General features: G+C 48.6%; 1 protein-coding gene across 3 annotated transcripts; it reads left to right on the top strand.

The window, feature by feature from the left end:
- Positions 1–682: 682 nt before the first annotated feature.
- DNASE1 (deoxyribonuclease 1) lies at positions 683–17,424 on the top strand. 3 transcript variants are annotated; one of them, XM_053365826.1, is made up of 9 exons: positions 683–903; positions 2,451–2,607; positions 3,885–3,973; positions 4,336–4,419; positions 6,005–6,120; positions 11,806–11,918; positions 13,865–14,019; positions 15,394–15,490; positions 16,519–17,424. In XM_053365826.1, coding segments are annotated over exons 1-9 (888 nt in total). In that variant the 5' UTR covers positions 683–901; the 3' UTR covers positions 16,594–17,424. The 3 variants fall into 3 exon arrangements, with proteins under 3 accessions (XP_053221801.1, XP_053221803.1, XP_053221802.1); XM_053365827.1 differs by lacking the exon at positions 683–903 and adding an exon at positions 913–1,180; XM_053365828.1 differs by lacking the exon at positions 2,451–2,607.
- Positions 17,425–20,165: the final 2,741 nt, after the last annotated feature.

The raw sequence follows: 20,165 nt of genomic DNA, 5'->3' as shown, positions 1-20,165 counted from the left end.
ATATAATACTAAGTAAACAGCTGGCAAGGTCACGGCTGTGAAGTGTTTTAAGAAAGCGGGGGTGCATGGACCATCTCCAAACGATCAGGAACGGCAAAGGTAAAGAGTCCCAATGCAATCTGTCATCCACTTGGATTTCAGTTTTCTTTGAGGGCAAGACTTCCTTGATGCAGATAATATACAGCAACAGAAGGACACAGCATGGCTGTGGATGAGAGCCGGCCATTCCCAGCATCAGGGACATTGCTAAGTCCTTTGGGGGCAAAGCTCTGGGCATATGGCACACACCTGCTTACAGTTGTGCAAATTTAGCTTTCTGAGAAAATTAAGACAGTGGGCGGCTGGGTGGGGTAGCTCACTGGCACAGCGCTTCATAGCCCAACTGCCCTGTGAGAAAAGTACAAGGGGTGTGTGTGTGTTGTAAGGTGACAAGAAAATTGGGGGCAGAAGATGTGGGGTCCAGCACAAAAGGCTCAGGGCTTGCAAGCAAAGCCCTCGATTTTTTGGGCATCGTCTTGACCTTCCTGCCTTCCTGGATCGCAACCACGTCTGCCTCTCCCTATTCTGTCTGACCAGGCCAAATCCCACACAGGGGTTTACGACCCCTTTATTCGGAGGGGACAAAGAAGGAAGGAAAGAGGAAAGGTTCTGTGCATGAGTGCCCCCACTCACCTCACAATTTATGGCCCTGGCCCAGGAGTGGCTCTGGTGCCCTGGAAAACACAAGGGACCCAAAGGGAGAAAGAGGAATTAGCCGAAGCCTTCCCCCGCCCCCAGCCAAGAAACAATCATGTCTTTCACCAGGAAAAGGTGACCTTCGCTGAAGTGTGCCTGGAGGAAGAGCGCAGAGACCCAAGCCAGCTCTAGCAGGTTGGAAGTGGGGCCACAAGCTTCAGGAAACATGTAAGAGCTTCCAGCTTGGAGGGGTCTGGGTGGCTGAGAGCAGGGTCCGGTTGGAGGGTCAGGGCACAGAGAGGGCTCCCTCCTTTTGCACCTGCCCAGTTTCCTCTCTAAAGTTTTGGTGGGGACAGAATTTGTAGCGACTCTCCTGCCTCTTGATGCTCTTTCGCTGGTCTTTGGGGGCCAGTTGACACAGAAACCGGACCTTGTGGTTTCTGCTTCTATTGGATTTTGGCAGTTTCCCTTCCATTTCCACAGATGCTCTGTGATAAAGAAACAGGTACAGGTTAGTGGCATAGTGCAATGTGAACGGGTTCATTCTAGGATCTAGGGAGGGTATATCTGTTTCTAAGCTTAGTGTTTCAGACATACTTGGGGGGGGGGTTTGGATGACCTGCCTGTGATCCCCATGAAAATGGCTCACGCTGCTTATTGCCTTTGTTTCTGTGCCTCACTCCAAGCAAGCAGAACTGTTTTCCTCTGACAGATACCTGGGTTTGTGTGTGCTCCGTGTATGTGTCTACGGAAGGATGCATTGAAATTTATCACCTGCCTTTCTCCCTGGATTTTGGCATTCCCAATTCCCCAGTCTGTCTCATTCCCTTTTAAAAATAAACATAAAAAAATATTTTTTATTAAATTTTACATAACAAATTTCAATTTAAACATATCAATTACCTTTACATTTAGGATTCTCAGAATCCCTTGACTCCTCCCTCCCCCTTTCTGGTTTCCCTTGTCCATCCCTTTTTATTCAACTTATCCCTTTTCTTCCAATTTATTGTATCTATTATTAACTTTTCCGTTATATTTTGTCTTTTACAAATATTACTCTAATCCTGCCAAAGTTTTTAACTATTTACAATGTTCTTTTAAATGAACTATACACCCCCCCCATTTTCTCCTAATCTTCTTCTCGTCCTGGTCTCTGATTCTCCCGGTCAGTTTCACCATTTTGGCATAGTCCATCATCTTCATCAGTCTGTCTCATTCCCAAACCTGTGCCAACACACTGGGAGCCCTCCATTTAATCCCCCCCCCCCCAATTTTTCATTGAGTGCTCAGGCTGTGCAGTTTGGCACCAGCTGTTCATCTGTGCCTTTTCCTTCCCTCATCATTATCAGTGCACACACCCCATGCGATTTAGCAAAGCACTGCAGAAGCAACTGAGGTGCAAATGTATGGGCAGGTATATCGAGATTCCGTTTGCGTTCTGCTGATGCACAAGAGCACCTGCTCTGGAGTTGTGAAGGCTCCACAGTGAAAGACCTAAGGTGGCACCAGAATGTACAATCACACCCAGATTTCTTTTTTTGTAGGGCGTGCAGAATATCAGGAATATGGGGTGTTGGGGGAGAGGGAAGACCTCCGTGAACTGTGAAGGCACTGGCAGCTGTGGCTAACCGCATACACTCCGGTTCCAGAATTAATTTAGAATTTTGAGGCACAGCAAAGTTCTGGCAGAAGGCAGGAGTTGAAGGAAGGGAGATCTGCTTCTCCTCCTCCTACCAAGGGTTCTAACCAGCAGGATTGCATCTCTCTCTGCGCAGGAGAAGGACCATGACATCACTGCCTCTGCTGCTCTTCCTTAGCATGGCAGCCCACCTCCTGCAGCCCACCCTCTGCTTGAGGGTCGGTGCTTTCAACATCAGAACCTTTGGAGACAGCAAGCTGTCCAATCAGACCATCACAGACTTCATCGTCAGCGTGAGTCCATCTGACCGCCAAGGAGAGACACTTATTCCAGGGGTTCTTGTTCAATTGCTTTAGGCTGGGCTCCTCCAAAGAAGCAATCTTTACAGCTTCACATTGTGCAGACATGCTCCATGGACCCTTGGAAACTTTCCGCACTCACCGTTAGCAATCAGGCTGGGGTTTATGGTCCCCAACGATCTCATTTTCTATGTTCACAGAATATATCTGTCACTTGCCACCCCAATCTCTCGGCAATGAAAGAATCCAGGGGCTCCAGGCATTTATTCAGAGTTCCCTTTCCTTGGAACGAAAGCCAGCGGAGACGGTGGTGTCTTTAGGACATACTGTATGGTTTTATTTACACATTTATGCAGCCTGAGCAGAGGGGATCACAGCATTAACAGCCCAACAGATCTTGCTTCCCCATTAATCACAGCTTTGGATCCAGCACAGAGCAAACGGGTCTGTGTGTCTCAAGCTTCCAGCCTGCTTTCTGCTCACACATCACTGGCTGTTGTTCCTCTATCTACGACCCGGAAAGCTGTCTGTTGACAAACGCCAGCTTCCTCAGCCTGAAAGGGGCGTGGGTGGCGCTGTGGTCTAAACCACTGAGCCTCTTGGGCTTGCTGATCGGAAGGTCAGCAGTTCGAATCCCCGAGACGGAGCGAGCTCCCGTTGCTCAGTCCCAGCTCCTGCCAAGTTAGCAGTTTGAAAGCACACTAGTGCAAGTAGATAAATAGGTACCGCTGTCGTGAGAAGGTAAACGGCGTTTCTGTGCGCTCTGGTTTCCGTCACTGTGTCCCTTTGCAACAGAAGCCGTTTAGTCATGCTGGCCACATGACCTGGAAAGCTGTCTGTGGACAAACGCCGGCTCCTTCAGCCTGAAAGCGAGATGAGCGCCACAACCCCATAGTCGCCGTTGACTGGACTTAACCATCCAGGGGTCCTTCACCTTTTACCTTGTATCTACCATTTAGGTGAGGGAGGGGGAAGCCTCCTGGAGGGCACCATCACTTAGTTGTAGCTCTTGCAATCCAGCTCACTCTTTTTGGGGTGCTAAGGCCACTGTCTTACAAAGCAGTCTAACTAGTTCAACAAACTCCTCTTGTCAGCTTTTAAACTCACTGGGTACAGAAGTAGAAGGGACTCAGGGCATCATCTAGACTGACCCACCACAAACCAGAACATCCCCACCTTTCCTCGCTGCTCACCTTCTCTTTTTCTCCTCGCATTCATCCAAGCTTGAGTCCTGAAGCTGGTGAAATTCTCTCTGCTCTGCCTCCTTACAGATTTTGTTCTTGTATGACATCACCCTCATCCAGGAGGTCCGAGATGCCGACCTGAGCGCAGTGAAAAAGCTGATGAACCAACTGAACCAGTGAGGTTTTTTTTGGAAAAAGGGTATTTAGAGATTGAGTGGCTTTTAGGTTCAATCAAAACTTATTCGATCAAAGCACTCCAGGATTGGGGGAGACTGGGAGGGTGGTAAGGATGACAAATCCTGGCAAAGTCCCTTTTTCTCCAGGAAGAGAAAAATCCTAGGAATTTTGCCCTGGGTTCGGCCCCAGCAACCGCACACCCTAAAGGGGGAACATTGCAGCAGCTGTTGGGAGGAGTGAGATGGCAGCTCTTGAAGCAAGAGGCAGCACCGCAGATTACCAAGACACCTACTCCGTTCTTCCTGTATTTGCCTAGAGTCAGGCAAACTGAATATATTTCATTGCTAATCTTCCCTTTTAGGGCATCACCGCATCCATACAGCTATGTGGTCAGCAAGCCTTTGGGTCGCAAGAGCTACAAGGAGCAATACCTCTTTGTTTACAGGTGAGAACCTCAAGCAGAGCCCAGGATGTAAGGGGGGGGGGAGCATCACTGGAGGGGAGATTTCCAGAGGGGCAGCAGCAACTGTGTTACTCTCTAGCAGCAAAACAGTCCTGTGCGGCACCTTAACAACAACAAAAGTGTTATGGTAGAAACTTGCATCAGATGCAGGACATGGGGTCCTGAATGGCAGGTAGATAGCTGAAATATACTCGGAGTCGAGAGTGGATTTCATGCTCTTTATTCAGCTCATAATGGTGAGGAGGAATGGAAGTTCCCCAAGAAGGTCTGCTTTATATACATTATTTACACAATGGGCCCAACATGATTAGCTAATTCTGGGATTCACCTGCAGGCCAATCAGGTTGCGGATTCACTTCCACCTGGAGCTGGATTGGGTGGCTCCTGTGGACCAATCAGACTGCTGCATTCTGGACCCTATTGTTCTAGGACCAATCAGACTGCTGCATTCTGAATCCTATTGTTCTAGGACCAATCAGACGGCTGCCTTTTGGATCCTATTCAACTCAGTACATAACAATAGCTTTACATTGCTGGTGGTGAGGAACTGTAAATATAAGGAAAGGCAATGCAGGAAAATACAGGCATTTACAAAGCACGATGGCTATTAATGTGCATTTAACTCATACGTTTTCAACCATACATGGTTGAAGGCCGTCTGGTTTAAATCCCACACATTAAATGCAAGCAAGGAAGAGAGCTCAAAAGTTATTTTCGTCGCGGGCTTTCCCTGTGGAAGAATAACTTTTTAGCTCTCTGCCTCGCTTGGCGAGGGTGGGGTGAGAAACTCTCACCTGCCGCCTCCAGAAGCCACAGGGCGCTCGCATGAGGATGCTTCCAAGGGTTTGAATATGCAAACTTTTGCATATATGCGGAATCCATAGAAAACTTTTGTATATATGCGGAACCCATAGAACCGAATCCCCACATAAGGTGGAATTGCACTGTAATTACATATTTTGTGTTTGCCTCCCAGAACACTTTGCAACTGGCTGGTACCCATCTGGGAGCAAAGGAACTTAAAAGAGAGGCTGCAACATAAAGTTTTAAACTGTTTTCTAACATTTTGGTGTGATGTTGCCTTGCAATGTTGTAACCCACCCTGGGACCTTAGGGTGAAGGCAGGGAACAAATTAATAATAATAATAGCCCCCACCTCCAGCCCCAACTGTGTGTGTACCAGGAACCCGGGATAACTAGGACTCTGGTGCAGTGGACTGTGAAATCTCTCTTTTTTTGCCAATTAATTTTTATTGCTTTTCAGTTTTTTAAACGAATTCAACATCACTTTAATTCTAATTTGAAAATGACTTCCCAGCCCACCATTGAGATGTTTCACTTCCCACCCTCGTTAGCTGCTGTAATGCGTGAACTCTCATGCCATGTTGTACTTGTTTGCCCTTAAGGTGGCACAGGTCTCCCAGGATGTGGAGATGCCCTGGGTGCCTCTCCCAGACTTTGTTGCAAACTGTCACCATCTCCCTTTGGTGGCCACAGTCTCTGACCCATCACTTGCAAGGGACCCAAGCAAGGACCTGTCTCTCTCCTCCTCCTTCTCTCCACACAGGGAGGACAACGTCATTCTCCTGGACAGCTACTATTATGACGACGGCTGTGAGCCCTGCGGGAACGACACCTTCAGTCGGGAGCCCTTCATTGTGAAATTTGCGGCACCTCAGACGCGTAAGCAGCCCCCGCCTCCCCCTCTCAGCTGATGCAGCCGACAGGGCAGCCCAGGGAGAGGAGAAACTGGCCCTGCCACATAACGCTCGTTCCGCATCTGCAAGAAATCAGTCTTTCAGTGAGGTGGAATCTACCCTTTGGAACTCCTTGCCTCTTGATATCAGGCAGGCGGCTTCGCTGCACTGTTTTCAGCACCTGCTGAAACCTTTTTTTGTTTTTTTAAAATTTATTTATTTGGTTTTTCAAATTACAGTTTTACAATCACATATCCAACTTGCAACATATAGACAAGATTCCATAGAATCTCTTGGACTTCCCTCCTTCTTTTTGTGGGTCCTATTATTAATCATTCTCTCCTGCATCTTTTATAATAATCCAAATCTTTCACATCTCCATTATATCCAAAATTCACCATTAAACTACAAGTGTTATTCCAATCCTACTAACAATTTTAACTGTTTACAATGGTTTTTAAGATAAATTATAAAATTTCCCCATTCTTTGTTAAAATTTTGGTCTTCCTGATTTTTGATTGCTCTGGTAATTTTTGCCATTTCGGCATAATCCATCAACTTGATCTGCCATTCTTCTCTGGTCGGGACTTTATGTTCTTGGCAAGTCTGCCAAGATATCCAGCATGCTAATGTGTTTTTAGTTTATTGGTGCTCTTGGTTTTTTGAATGCTTGGTTTTTTGAATGGACAAAATGGTTGTAAATGTTTTAACCGCTTTTAATTTGCAGCACCTTAAATGGTGGTTGTTGTTTTTTATAATATTATATTATTTCATTATTTTATTTTTGCTTGGGGTGGGATAAGCATTTAGTTAGCACTATTGTTTCTTGTTTTGTTTTGTTTTGTTTTGTTCTGTTTTGTTTTATTATTATTATTATTCTGTTAAATTATTATATAGTTTGTATTTTGCGTTTTAAGGGGAAGGGTCATGGCTGCCTGGGAGTGGGCCTCAGCCAATAGATTGGGTGGGGCAGGTTCCACAGGGGGGGATGTATTGGGACACCCGATCTCAGTGATCACGGGCAGGAGGAGGAGTTATGCTAAGACCAGACCATGTCATTACCGAGGAGGCTGGTTTAGTCGTTGTTTGAGGACTATCCCTGCCTCCAGGTCTGGTCCTGACCGGAAGGATACAGTAATCAGCAAGGGAAACCCACATGACCTGAAAGTGTTGCTGTGCAATGCCAGGTCAATGATGAATAAAACCACTGCCATCCACGACCTGATTGTGGATGGAGGATTTGACCTGGCATGTGTGACAGAGACCTGGTTGGATGAAGCAGATGGGCCTGTCCTTGCCGCTGCTTGCCCACCAGGTTTCTCTTACGCACAGCAACCCAGGTCATGTGGGCGGGGAGGGGGGGTTGCAGTGATTTTTAGGAAGTCATTAGTCTGCACCAGGCGTCCTATTGGGAAGACCCAGTTTTCTGAGTGCATGTTCTGGAAGTTGGGCAATAGGGGCAGTACAGGATTCCTACTGGTGTACCGACCTCCCCGCTGCACCAAGGATTCCCTGCCCGAGCTGCTTCAGGTCGTGGCGGATATGCTCCTGGAGACACCTAGCTTGGTTGTCCTGGGGGATTTTAACATCCATGCCGACACGACCTTACAAGGGGCCGCTCGGGACTTCGTGGAAAGCATGGCCTCCATGGGGCTGTCCCTGAATAAGTTTGGCCCAACTCATAGCCGTGGACATGCCTTAGACTTGGTGTTCACCTCTATGGATGTTGGTGATCTGACACTAACTAAAAGCGAAACGAAAGAAGTGCCATGGTCAGATCACTTCCTGGTGCAACTGGACTTCTCCGCAACCCTTCCCCTCTGCAGGGAGGTGGGACCGATTCGGATGGTCCGCCCCCGCCACTTAATGGATCCAATTGGCTTCCAGAGAGTGGTAGGGGATGCTTTATCCCAAGTTGATGGCCTTTCAGCTGATTCCCTGGTGGCACGCTGGAATGCGGAGTTAACCAGGGCTATTGACTGTCTGGCTCCGAAGCGCCCTCTCCGATTGCATGGAGCCCGGACAGCCCCGTGGTTTTCCCCGGAGCTGAGGGTGATGAAACAATCGTTGAGACGGCTAGAGCGCCGGTGGCGGAAAACTCATTCTGAATCAGACCGGACACGGGTTAGAGCTCAACGTCGAGCCTACCAAGTGGCAATGGCGACGGCGAAGAGGGCCTTCTTCGCCGCCTCCATTGCATCTGCAGAAAACAGCAGCAGGAGACTTTTTCAGGTGGTTCGCAATCTATCGGAACCACCTGTACCACCGGGGCCTGGTAGGGACCCCAAGATCTCCTGCAATGCTTTTGCCAAGTTTTTTGCAGATAAAATCGCTCAGATTCAGAAGGAGGTAGACTCCACCGTGGGAGCAGGGCCAGGGCGGGAGAGTGCTAGAGTTCTGTCTGGTCCTGTTACATGGGATCAATTCCAATCTGTTACCTCCGAGGATGTGGACAGGCTGCTTGGACAAGTGAAACCGACCACCTGTCTCCTTGATCCTTGCCCATCCTGGCTGATAAAAGCAAGCCGGGAAGGGCTGGGCGATGGGCTCTGCGGGGTGGTGAATGCTTCCCTCTGTGAGGGAGCCTTCCCAGACCCGCTGAAAGAGGCGGTCATTAAACCGCTTCTTAAAAAAACATCTTTAGACCCGGCCAATTTGGCCAACTATCGCCCAGTCTCAAATCTGCCATTCTTGGGCAAGGTGATTGAGCGGGTGGTTGCTGAACAACTCCAAGCACGCCTGGAGGAAACGGACCATTTGGATCCCTTCCAATCGGGATTCAGGCCTCACCATGGGACTGAAACTGCCTTGGTCGCGCTGGTTGATGATCTCCGGCGGGCTAGGGACAAAGGTGAGAGCTGTTTCCTAGTTCTGCTGGATCTCTCAGCGGCCTTTGACACCATCGACCATAACATCCTTCTGGACCGTCTAGAGGGGCTGGGAGCTGGGGGCACTGTCATACAGTGGTTCCGCTCCTTCCTCCTGGGCCGTGTCCAGAAAGTGGTGGTGGGGGATGAGTGTTCAGACCCCTGGGCTCTCACTTGTGGGGTGCCTCAGGGTTCTGTCCTCTCCCCCATGCTTTTTAATATCTATATGAAGCCGCTGGGAGAGATCATCAGGGGGTTTGGACTGGGTGTTCATCAGTATGCAGATGACACCCAGCTCTACCTCTCCTTTAAATCAGAACCAGTGAAGGCAGTGAAGGTCCTGTGTGAGTGCCTGGAGGCGGTTGGAGGATGGATGGCGGCTAACAGATTGAGGTTGAATCCTGACAAGACAGAAGTACTGTTTTTGGGGGACAGGGAGCGGGTTGGTGTGGGGGATTCCCTGGTCTTGAATGGGGTAACTGTGCCCCTGAAGGACCAGGTGCGCAGCCTGGGAGTCATTTTGGACTCACAGCTGTCCATGGAGGCGCAGGTTAACTCTGTGTCCAGGGCAGCTGTCTACCAGCTCCACCTGGTACGCAGGCTGAGACCCTACCTGCCCGCAAACTGTCTCGCCAGAGTGGTGCATGCTCTAGTTATCTCACGCTTGGACTACTGCAACGCGCTCTACGTGGGGCTACCTTTGAAGGTGACCCGGAAACTACAACTAATTCAGAATGCGGCAGCTAGACTGGTGACTGGGAGTGGCCGCCGGGACCACATAACACCGGTTCTGAGAGATCTGCATTGGCTCCCAGTACGTTTCCGAGCACGATTCAAAGTGTTGGTGTTGACCTTTAAAGCCCTAAACGGCCTCGGTCCTGTATACCTGAAGGAGCGTCTCCACCCCCATCGTTCAGCCCGGACACTGAGATCCAGCGCCGAGGGCCTTCTGGCGGTTCCCTCATTGCGAGAAGTGAGGTTACAGGGAACCAGACAGAGGGCCTTCTCGGTAGTGGCGCCCGCCCTGTGGAACGCCCTCCCATCAGATGTCAAAGAGATAAATAATTACCTGACATTCAGAAGACATCTTAAGGCAGCCCTGTTCAGGGAAGTTTTTAATATGTAACGCTGTATTGTTTTTAACACTGATTGGGAGCCGCCCAGAGTGGCTGGGGAAACTCAGCCAGATGGGCGGGGTATAAATAATAAATTATTATTATTATTATTATTATTATTATTATTTAATAATAATAATAATAATAATAATAATAATAATAATAATAATTTTATTTATATCCCGCCCTCCCCAGCCAAAGCCGGGCTCAGGGCGGCTAACAACAATAAAACACTACAACAGTACAAAACAACACAATACTCTAAAATCATTCATTATAAAAATTTTTTCCTGCTAATAATTTTTTCCCCCTGCTAATAATTTTATGGCTTGTCCAAAAGCAATAAAGAAGCAATAAGAAGAAAGTTTGCTCGCGATCAGCAGAGCACAGTGTGATCCCTGTAGACAGGATTAAGGCTTAAAGTTACAAACGTATATAAACAGGTTTATCCCATAAGGGAGATGACCTGGGGGACTGCTTGGCTGGCAGCCAGCAGTTCATTCCAGGAAGTTTGCAGGACGAAAAGAAGATGGAAAAGAGAGAGAGTGGCAGCATGCCTTGGCCTTTTCCCAGGTCTGGAAAGGTCATGCCCACTCACTAGTTACGTGCAAAGAAGGATGCTTCAGGCCAGGTGGAACAGGAAGTTTCGACTGGCTGGACCAAACATCCCCTTGCATGTCCACTCTAGGAAAACAAGGAATGTTGCATTTGACTGCTCTCAGTGGATTACATCCCACACTCGGATCGTGGCTTTGGGGTGTTGTAAACAATAAAAATCTGCCCTTTTCCCCTTATGGGGTATCCAAGAGCCCATATAGAGCCCATGTAGAGTTCCCTATTGGTAGGAGAAAATAACAGAGGCCAACCAGAGAATATTGAGAAGCAAAGCAGCTCGTTAGCCTGATCTTTATTAATCTGTTGCAACAGGGTCCTCACTCACCACACGCAGGAGGGAGGAGGAACCCAGAACTATGGTGTGCAAGCTTCTATATAGACTTTTAAAATTGCCACCCTGTAGATCAAGACCACCCCCAGAAACATCATACATACATGCCAGAAGGGATGTAACCCAAGACCACCCCCACAAACATCATACCTACATCACAGAAAAGGTGGTCTACAACAGAAATTTGAATGTTGATGTTTTTCCTGTCTGCCAGGTTATCTGATAATGCCTTATCTGATTGCCTTTCCTGGTAGTCTGTCACCCTTTGAGATGGTGATTTCCCAATTCCTGAGACAATGGGAAGGCTCCCTGACCCCCTCCCTCCTTCCAGAGAAAACACTTGGTCAGTTTGGGAGCCAAAAATGGTTTCAGGTTGGTCTTCCTGTGCTGATCTATGTACGTGCTTGGTTGGTACATTTATGAACATTTATTATACATCTAAGACCTTAAAGTTTCTTATTACAGGGGCAAGAGGTCTGGCACAGCCAGGGGAAGGGAGGAGAAGGCGGGGGGGGGGGAAGAGGCCATACTTTGTGTCCCCAGCTGGAGGCAGCAATGCTTATGAATCCCGATTGCTGGAAACCATGGGGCAGGGTTTTGGTGCTCGAATCCTGCTTGCTAGTTTCCGGGTGGGTGGGTGTGTCTGGTTGACCTCTGGGTGAACGGGATGCTGGAGGGGGTGGGCCGTGGGTCTGACCCAGCAGATGCTCTTTGGATGTTCTTAACTGCGACTTCTCCCTCAGAGGTGGGGGAACTGATCCTGGTGCCTCTGCATGCTGCTCCCGAAGAAGCAGTGGCCGAGATAGACGCCCTCTACGACGTCTTCCTGGATGTGAGAGATAAGTGGGGGACAGATGTAAGTGCCCCCCCACAAAGTGGTGACTTTTGTTTGCCACCAGTGGTTGTTTGAGAAATATTGGGGCCATTGTGGAGATTAGACCCCAGTCCCACTTATATGTACCGTATTTTTCGCTCCATAAGACGCACTTTTTTCCTCCTAAAAAGCAAGGGGAAATGTCTGTGCGTCTTATGGAGCGAATGTGTGGTCCCTGGAGCCAAATCGCCTGAGTGCGGCGCACGCCGTTGCCCTGCCCTCCCGGGTTGCTGGCAGCCTCCCCTTCCCCCTGAAGCCCCGGGAAGGTTTGGGAGCGGCAGGCAGGCTGTGTGACACCGCTTGGCACTCCTTTGCCGACGGCCTCCCCTTTCCCCTGATGGCTCCGGGGATGTTGGCTGGAGGATGGCGAGAAGAGGCAGCTGCCGAGAGAGGAGAGGAAGAGGATGGAGAGGAGGGGGACCGAGAAGTGGGGCGAAGGGAGAGGAGGTAGGTTGCCGCAAGTGGAGAGTCACGGGAGAGGGCAAAGGAGAGGCAGCAGCGAAAAGGAGAAATTGCAGGCGTTGCCTGAGGAGTGTGGGCAAAAGGGACGGAGATGATTTGCTCATCTTTAAGGAGCCACCAATGTCCTGAGGGTGGGAGGTGGTCCACAAAACCGCATACCTCATTTTTTGCTCCATAAGACGCACCTGACCATAAGACGCACCTAGTCTTTAGAGGAGGAAAGCAAGAAAAAAATATATTCTGGGGTGGCAGGCAATTAATTATGTGTGTGTGAGTGTATCAAGGAATAATAGAATCATAGAGCTGTACAGATGGAAGGATCCCTGAGTGTCATGTGGTCCAAATGCCTGCAATGCAGAAATCTCAACTAAGGCATCCATGACAGACGGACATGGATATGTGTGTGTAATAATAATATTTAATTTTTTGTGTTGGCAGCACACAAACACATAAGAGTAATGAACTGTCCACCGTAAATGGTTTAATTAGCCAAAGGCCTGGGAGTAGAGGAATGTTTTTGCCCGGTGCCTAAAGACATTTCAGGCAAGCCTCCCTGGGGAGAGTATTTTTTTTAATAATATTTTTTAAAATTTAATCTTTTACCAACCACCAAAACACAGTGAAAACCACCAGGCGGCTGATACATTGGGTATACAATATTCAATAATATACATATTCAAATCAACCATATGTACACTTCTATATACCTTAACACTCCTCCTTCCACAAGATTTATTTAACTTTTAACATTTTAATTGCCCCAAATTGTTCAAACCTACTCAAATAATTCAATATCTTCTCAAACCAATCCTCCTCTTTCTCACTGACCTTAAACCCTTTCATTCTATGTATCTTCACAGTTAGGTATTCTAAAATTATAATATTATTCAGTTTTTTCCTCCATTGGTTCACCCCTAACTCTTCTGCATTTTTCCAGTTACTCGCTATAACCTGTCTGGCTGCAATTACCATCAACTTTACCCATTTGCATTCCTCTTTTGTTTTTAGCTCCGTACTACTCAGGGTAATAAGAACCATTAATTTAGTTATTTCCACGTTCCTTCCCACAATTCCCAATATTTCTATACCAATCTTTTTTCCAAAATTCATTAACTAACGGACAATCCCAGCACATATGACTGTACGTTCCCATCACTCCACATTTCCTCCAGCAATTCTTACTTCCAGATTTTGTAAGATGATATAACCTTACTGGTGTATAATTTGCATATACTTGCACCAACAAGGAGCCACCACAAAGAAGGCCTGCACTTACGTTGCCAACCCTCCAGACCTTTCGTAGAGAGGGGCGCATAGAGACGGGCCTCAGATGACGACTGCAGGGTCTGGGCCAGTTCACATTGGGCATGCGTGTGTGTATTTGCCCAAGGGTCAGCTTCAGCTCTGAGCAGTGTCTTTCCTGGGGTCCATAACCGCCTCCTGAGCTTGTTTCTTCCTCCTGGCAGGACATGCTGTTCCTGGGAGACTTCAATGCTGGCTGCTCCTACGTCCGGCCTGAGGGCTGGCCCCGTATCCGCCTGCGCACCAACAGCGCCTTCCAGTGGCTCATCCCAGACACAGCAGACACCACAGTGACCAGCACCCACTGCGCCTATGACAGGTGAGTGGCAGGAGGCCAGGTCCCAGAGGCTCTTTCTCTCTCTCTCCCCCCCCCCCGCCCCTCAGAGCCACTTTGGGACTGCAAAAACAAGGCAGCAGTATTGAGTTACTGGTCTCTGCAGCCACAGCAGGCACTGCGATTCTCATAGAATCATAGAGATGGAAGGGACCACCAGGGTCATCTGTTCCAACCCCCTGCAATGCAGGAATCTTTTGCCCAATTTGAACCCACAACCCTGAGATTAACTGTCTCATACTCTACCGACTTCACCCCCGGAGGCATACTCCATTGTCTCTCGAGACAGGAGGACGCCGACAACAATCAGATTCATCCCATTGTTCTTTTTTATTATTTGCTGATATTTAACTGAAATTAACGCAGGTGGCGTTGTGGTCTAAACCACTGAGCCTCTTGGGCTTGCCGATCGGAAGGTCAGCGGTTCAAATCCCCGCAACGGGGTGAGCTCCCGTTGCTCGGTCCCAGCTCCTGCCAACCTAGCAGTTCAAAAGCACGCCAGTGCAAGTAGATAAATAGGTACTGCTCTGGCGGGAAGGTAAACGGCGTTTCCGTGCGCTGCTCTGGTTCGCCAGAAGCAGCTTAGTCATGCTGGCCACATGACCCAGAAGAACTGTCTGTGGACAAACGTCGGCTCCCTCGGCCAGTAAAGCGAGATGAGCGCTGCAACCCCAGAGTCGTCCGCGACTGGACTTAACTGTCAGGGGTCCTTTACCTTTTTAACTGAAAGTTTTATTGATGGCTTCCCTGTGTTATTGTTGTTTGTAATTTGGTCTTCAGTTTTGTCTATACATTTCGTTTTTTGCTTTTCAAAGGTTATTTGACTGTGTTTTCTATAAACCGCTTAGGGATTTTTGTCTATGAAGCGGTATCTAGATATTATTAACGAGGGAGATGGGCAGCCTTGATGGCTCAGACCCATTTTAAAGTCAGACACGGATGGTGCTGTGGGTTAAGCCACAGAGCCTTGGACTTGCTGATCAGAAGGTCGGCGGTTCGAATCCCCGCGACGGGGTGAGCTCCCGTTGCTCGGTCCCTGCTCCTGCCAACCTAGCAGTTTGAAAGCACATCAAAGTGCAAGTAGATAAATAGGTACCACTCCGGCAGGAAGGTAAACGGCATTTCCGTGCGCTGCTCTGGTTCGCCAAAAGCGGCTTCGTCATGCTGGCCACATGACCCGGAAGCTGTATGCCGGCTCCCTCGGCCAATAAAGCAAGATGAGCGCCGCAACCCCAGAGTCGGCCATGACTGGACCTAATGGTCAGGGGTCCCTTTATCTTTAAGGGTGGGGTGGGGGCTGCCCTTGCATCCTGTGGAGCAGGTTCCCAAATGTAACTGTGCCCTTGTGGCGCCTTGCAGGATTGTGGCAGTGGGCTCCAGACTCGGAAGCGGCATCCTGCCTGGCTCAGCCAGAGTCAACAACTTCCAGCAGACCTTCAACCTGCAACAGAAGGATGTAAGCAGCTGTTTCAAAAGTCCCAGTGGGGGGAGGGATGGATGGATGGTGACTGCCGACCAGGCTGGGCATGGGGAGCTCTGGTCTTAGAATAATTTAATCTTCGAGTTGGAAGAGACCCCCAAAGGTCCTCTAGTCTAACCCACTGCAGTGCAGGAATCTCAGCTAAGCCAGCCATGACAGATGACCATCCAGCTTCTGTTTGAAAACCTCCAGTGAGGGAGAGGCCCCCCCCCACCTCGCAAGGGAGTCTTTTCCACCGTCATGAAACCCCCAAAATGAGCGACTTTCCTTCCGGTGCTTGGGCACAACTCGACTGACACACGCCAGAGTGCCAGACTGAAAAAAGGAGTGTTGCTGGCCCAGTGCTCTGGCACAAGGACTTGCAGCAGAGTGCTGGACCAAAAAGACAGGACATTCCAGGATCCAACCAGAAGCCGGGTTTGGCTTCTGTTCTTCTAGGGATGTCCCATTTGAAACAGGGCAGTTGAGAGGTGTGTGTGCATTAGAAGAAGCGGAGTCACCCCAAACAACAGGGAATGTTCAGGGAGTTGGGGATGTTTAGCCTGGAGCAGAAGAGGCAGAGAACTGACCTGGCAGCCACGTTGAGCCCGGAAAAGAGGAGGCTGAGAGGAGATGTGCCATCTTCAAATAACTCAAGGGCTGTCACCTGGAGGATGGAACAAGCTTGTTTTCTCCTGCTCTGGAGGGTAGGACTCGAACCCGTGGCTTCAAGTTACCAGAAAGGAGATTCCGACTCAACATCAGGAGGAACTTTCTGATAGTAGGAGCTGTTCAGCAGTGGAACGGGCTCCCTTGGACGGTGGTGAACTCTCCTTCCTTGGAGGTTTTTAAGCAGAAGTTAGATGGCCCTCTCTCAGGAATGCTTTGATCGTGACTCCTGCGTCGCAGCAGGTTGGACTAGATGACCCCTGGGGTTCCTTCCAACTCTCTGATTCTGCGTGGCCCCCACCCCAAGACAGCCTCCTGTTCCCCCTAACTCTTCTGTTTCTTCCTTTCTTTTCCAGGCCTTGGCTGTTAGTGACCATTTCCCCGTGGAAGTGACACTGAAATCTCTCGGCATTTCCTCCACCCCTGTGTAGCAGCACCCCCAGCGTAGACCCCCCAGGGGGCTGCAGAGCTCTGCCCTCCGGCTGCAGGGGTAGAAAATGGGCAGATTCAAAGACCACGCTTTAGTTTTGGGAGAAGCCCCCAGGTCCCTCTGGCCTTTGGATGACCAGGACGCCAGGCTCCAAGCGGTCCTCTCTGGCACGTGAAATCCAAGCACTCTTCAAAACAAAAGAGGATTAATTCCACCCAAATGTTTTCCCAGCTGCTGTGAATGATGATGCTAAAGATGAACTTCTGAATTGCCAGAAATCATGGATTATGCAAGGGCTGATGGATCTGACAAATGAAAACTCAGCGAGATAATAATAATAAAAAATAATAATAATATTTTTTTATTTGTATCCCACCCTCCCCGGCCAAAGCCAGACTCAGGGCAGCTAACATCATATAAATCAGACAATATGCATAATACAATATACACTATGCAAATAAAATAACATTCAACATTCATTAAAATAATACAGAATATTAAATATGGCAAATCAAAATGGAGGATTTTGCAACACTGAACAAGATATCTTTGATTTTATGGGTAAAGCAAGAAGAAAAACATTTTAAAGGATTCGAACAAGAATAAGCTTCTTTTTTTAAAAAAAGGAGTGAAAAATAATGGGATATAATTTATAATGTTAACCATTTTCGGGGTCTCTAAGAATTGTAATTAAGAAAATTAGCAAAAATAAATAAAATCATTCTGTCCAATGACAGTTCTCATCTTGTGAGTTCTTTTCTCACAAAGATGTCGGATCTTTGCAAGCTGAGTCCGTTTTGCCCACCCTGGTCCTGCCAAGCCCTCGCTCAGTCAGTTGGGACTACAACTCCCATCAGCCCCCTGCCAGCACAGCCATATTAGGAGGGGCTGTTGGGAGTTGTAGTCCCAAGCGCCTGGAGGACTGCCACTATTTGCAAAGGCCAAGGAATGAAGGCTGAAACCTTATCCTTGCCAGGGAATCGTTTGCCTGCGTCCCCAGGGCCGAAGAGAGAGCAAAAAGCACCAGGAAAGATTCTTCTTTGGAGAAAAAAAGTTTTATTGAAATCTGTGCACAGAGGTGGCCAGTGGGATCGTTCCCAAAAGACTGGCCCATAGATACAAATAAACAAGCATCTTTATACCTGAGAGTCTGCCCATCTCTTCCCACCTCTTCAAATTCTCCAATCAGCTGGCAAGGTTAAGCTTATTTCCTTATATGGCAAATGGCTATCTGGCTAGCTAAGCCCCCCTCCTTCCCTTGTTTGTGTGTTCCTCTCTTGCGTTACTGCAGCAAAGAGCATGTGCAGAGAGTAGTTCCTGGTTTGCAGAGCTCAAGTAATTGCAGAGAGGAAGTAGCCCCCAGCTTGCAGAGCTAAAGCAATTGCGGTTTTGTTAGCTGCTTAACCACAACTGCAGAAGTTAGCTTAGGTGCAGATAGTATTGAGATTAACCCTTTCAATTCCCTCCTCTTCTTTTGGACAACCTATCTCCTAGGTTCGTCCTGGTCTCTTGGGTTTATAATCCTGGGGGAGAACAATAAGGGCCATGATATTTTATTTTATTTTGCATCACACCTTGTAAGCATTGCACCAAGCAGGGTATACAGAGGCAAAGAAGCAAAAGGATTAATAGCGGCCTTGCTAATAATACCACAATATGCCTGAGCCAACTGCCATGAGGCAGCCAGGAATATACCCAACCCCATAGATCACCTCCTGTAGTTTTCAGCAGGTTCCTGGCTATCATTGTTTCCATGTGATCAATGGTGGCTGAAATGCTGACATTATTATCTGGGACATATCTATTTTATTGCTGAAGGGCCCACTGATACTCGTGCTCTATCAGCTGCCTTGCTTCTTGGGAGGTTGTGTCCCACCTCTCTAAGGAGGAGCCTATTATCTTAACCAATTTTCCCACCTGTCCTTGTGGATGCTTAATACTCTCATGATTTCTTCCCAACACACTGTATCCGAAAGGGGCTTCTCCCTCTACATATATTAACATATACCCACAGGAATATATATATCCACCCTTGCAGAGGCCTGACACACAGAGTGACTATATCAAAGAGTTCTGGCCCCAATATCAAAAGTCCTGGCGGTGCCTCAGACTTTGCTGGGGGAAAAAAAAAGTCTCTACGTTGGGGACGCTGCCCGCGGGCGTCCCTCCCATCCACTTGTCCAGCCGTCTGGCGCTCTTCTGGAGATGGTTAGCTTCAGAGGATCATCAGGATTTGGTGTAACTGTCCAATCTAAAATAGCCTTCTTCACTTAAGTGTGGTGGACCCAAGGGGTGAGGTAACAGCAGTGGGCCTGGGTCCACCTGTTAAGAAAGAGAAAAAATCTCGGGAGAATTACTGCACATAATTATCAAACTGCACATTTTGACTAGCATGGGGGGTTATTGCAAAACTGAGTGGACAAAGGCTGGTCCATTGTCAGATCCTATTGACCTAGGTAGTCCATAGCGGGGAATGATCTCCCTAAGCAGGCACCTGGTTACTTCAAATGCCTTTTCAGTTCTGGTAGGCCAGGCTTCAACCCATCCTGTATACGTGCAGATCGCCACGAACAGGTAGCGGTATGGTCCACAGCGGGGCAATTCAGTGAAACCCACAACAAGGTCTTCCATGGGTGCAGTTCCACTATGCTGAATCCCCGGGGGAGCCAAGGGTCCGGTTCTGGGATTATTCTTTTGACATAGCGGGCACTTCCTGGAAATCTGGGCTGCCAGTTGATAAAGGTGGGCTATGTAGAAGCACTGCTTCAGCTGTCTGGTTGTGGCATCTGGTCCCATGTGGGTGGACTCATGGTATCTCTGAGTAATCTGCCGAGAAAGGGACTCTGGAATCCATATTCTGTCATCATGAGTAAGGTACCATCCTTCTTTGGACATGGTCAGCCCCTGGGCATCTGCAGTGTCCCTCTCCTTTTGGTGTATATTGGCTTATCAGCGGTGTTCAAGATCCTTCCAGGGACCAGTGCTCCAATAACTGACGCGGGAGCTGGTTCCCGGGCTGCTTCCTTGGCCACCCTGTCTGCTAGTCGGTTTCCTCTGGCCACTTCTCCTAGTCCAGTTTTGTGTCCATAACAATGGATAACTGCCACTGCCTTGGGCTCCCATACAGCATCCAGAAGGTTCAATAAGGCTTGTGGGTGGGCCACCTGGTTTCCTCTGGAGGTAAGCAAACCTCTTTCCTTCCATAAGGCTCCATGGGCATGTAAAGTCAGAAAGGCATACTTAGAGTATAAATGTTTATCTTCTGTCCCTTTGCTAGGGTCAGGGCTCTGGTGAGCGCTGTTATTTATGCCAGCCGGGCCGACGTTCCAGGCGGGAGTGGCTGCACTTCGATCACTTGGTCTTCCAAGGCTACCACTGCATAGCCTGCCTTCCGCTGTCCAGCCTTAACAAAGCTGCTTCCATCCACAAACCATGAAGGCCAGTGGGGGTTTGCTTCATCTTTGAGGTCAGGCCTGCTAAAATATTCTTCATCATCTTTGCTTGGGAGAGGAAATAGGTACCCTTCATGTCAAGCAGAGCTGGGACTGCATGCGGGGTCACACAAACAGTGTC

The sequence above is a fragment of the Podarcis raffonei genome, chromosome 14, assembly GCF_027172205.1.
Source record: "Podarcis raffonei isolate rPodRaf1 chromosome 14, rPodRaf1.pri, whole genome shotgun sequence".
Lineage (NCBI taxonomy): Eukaryota > Metazoa > Chordata > Lepidosauria > Squamata > Lacertidae > Podarcis > Podarcis raffonei.
This window is presented reverse-complemented; position numbering and strand designations above follow the sequence as displayed.

Bases quoted from the DNA above. Each gene is read 5' to 3' on its own strand.
- DNASE1 (XM_053365826.1), top strand. The intron at 2,608-3,884 runs GTGAGTCCATCT...GCCTCCTTACAG, and splicing joins TCACAGACTTCATCGTCAGC to ATTTTGTTCTTGTATGACAT. The intron at 3,974-4,335 runs GTGAGGTTTTTT...CTTCCCTTTTAG, and splicing joins CTGATGAACCAACTGAACCA to GGCATCACCGCATCCATACA.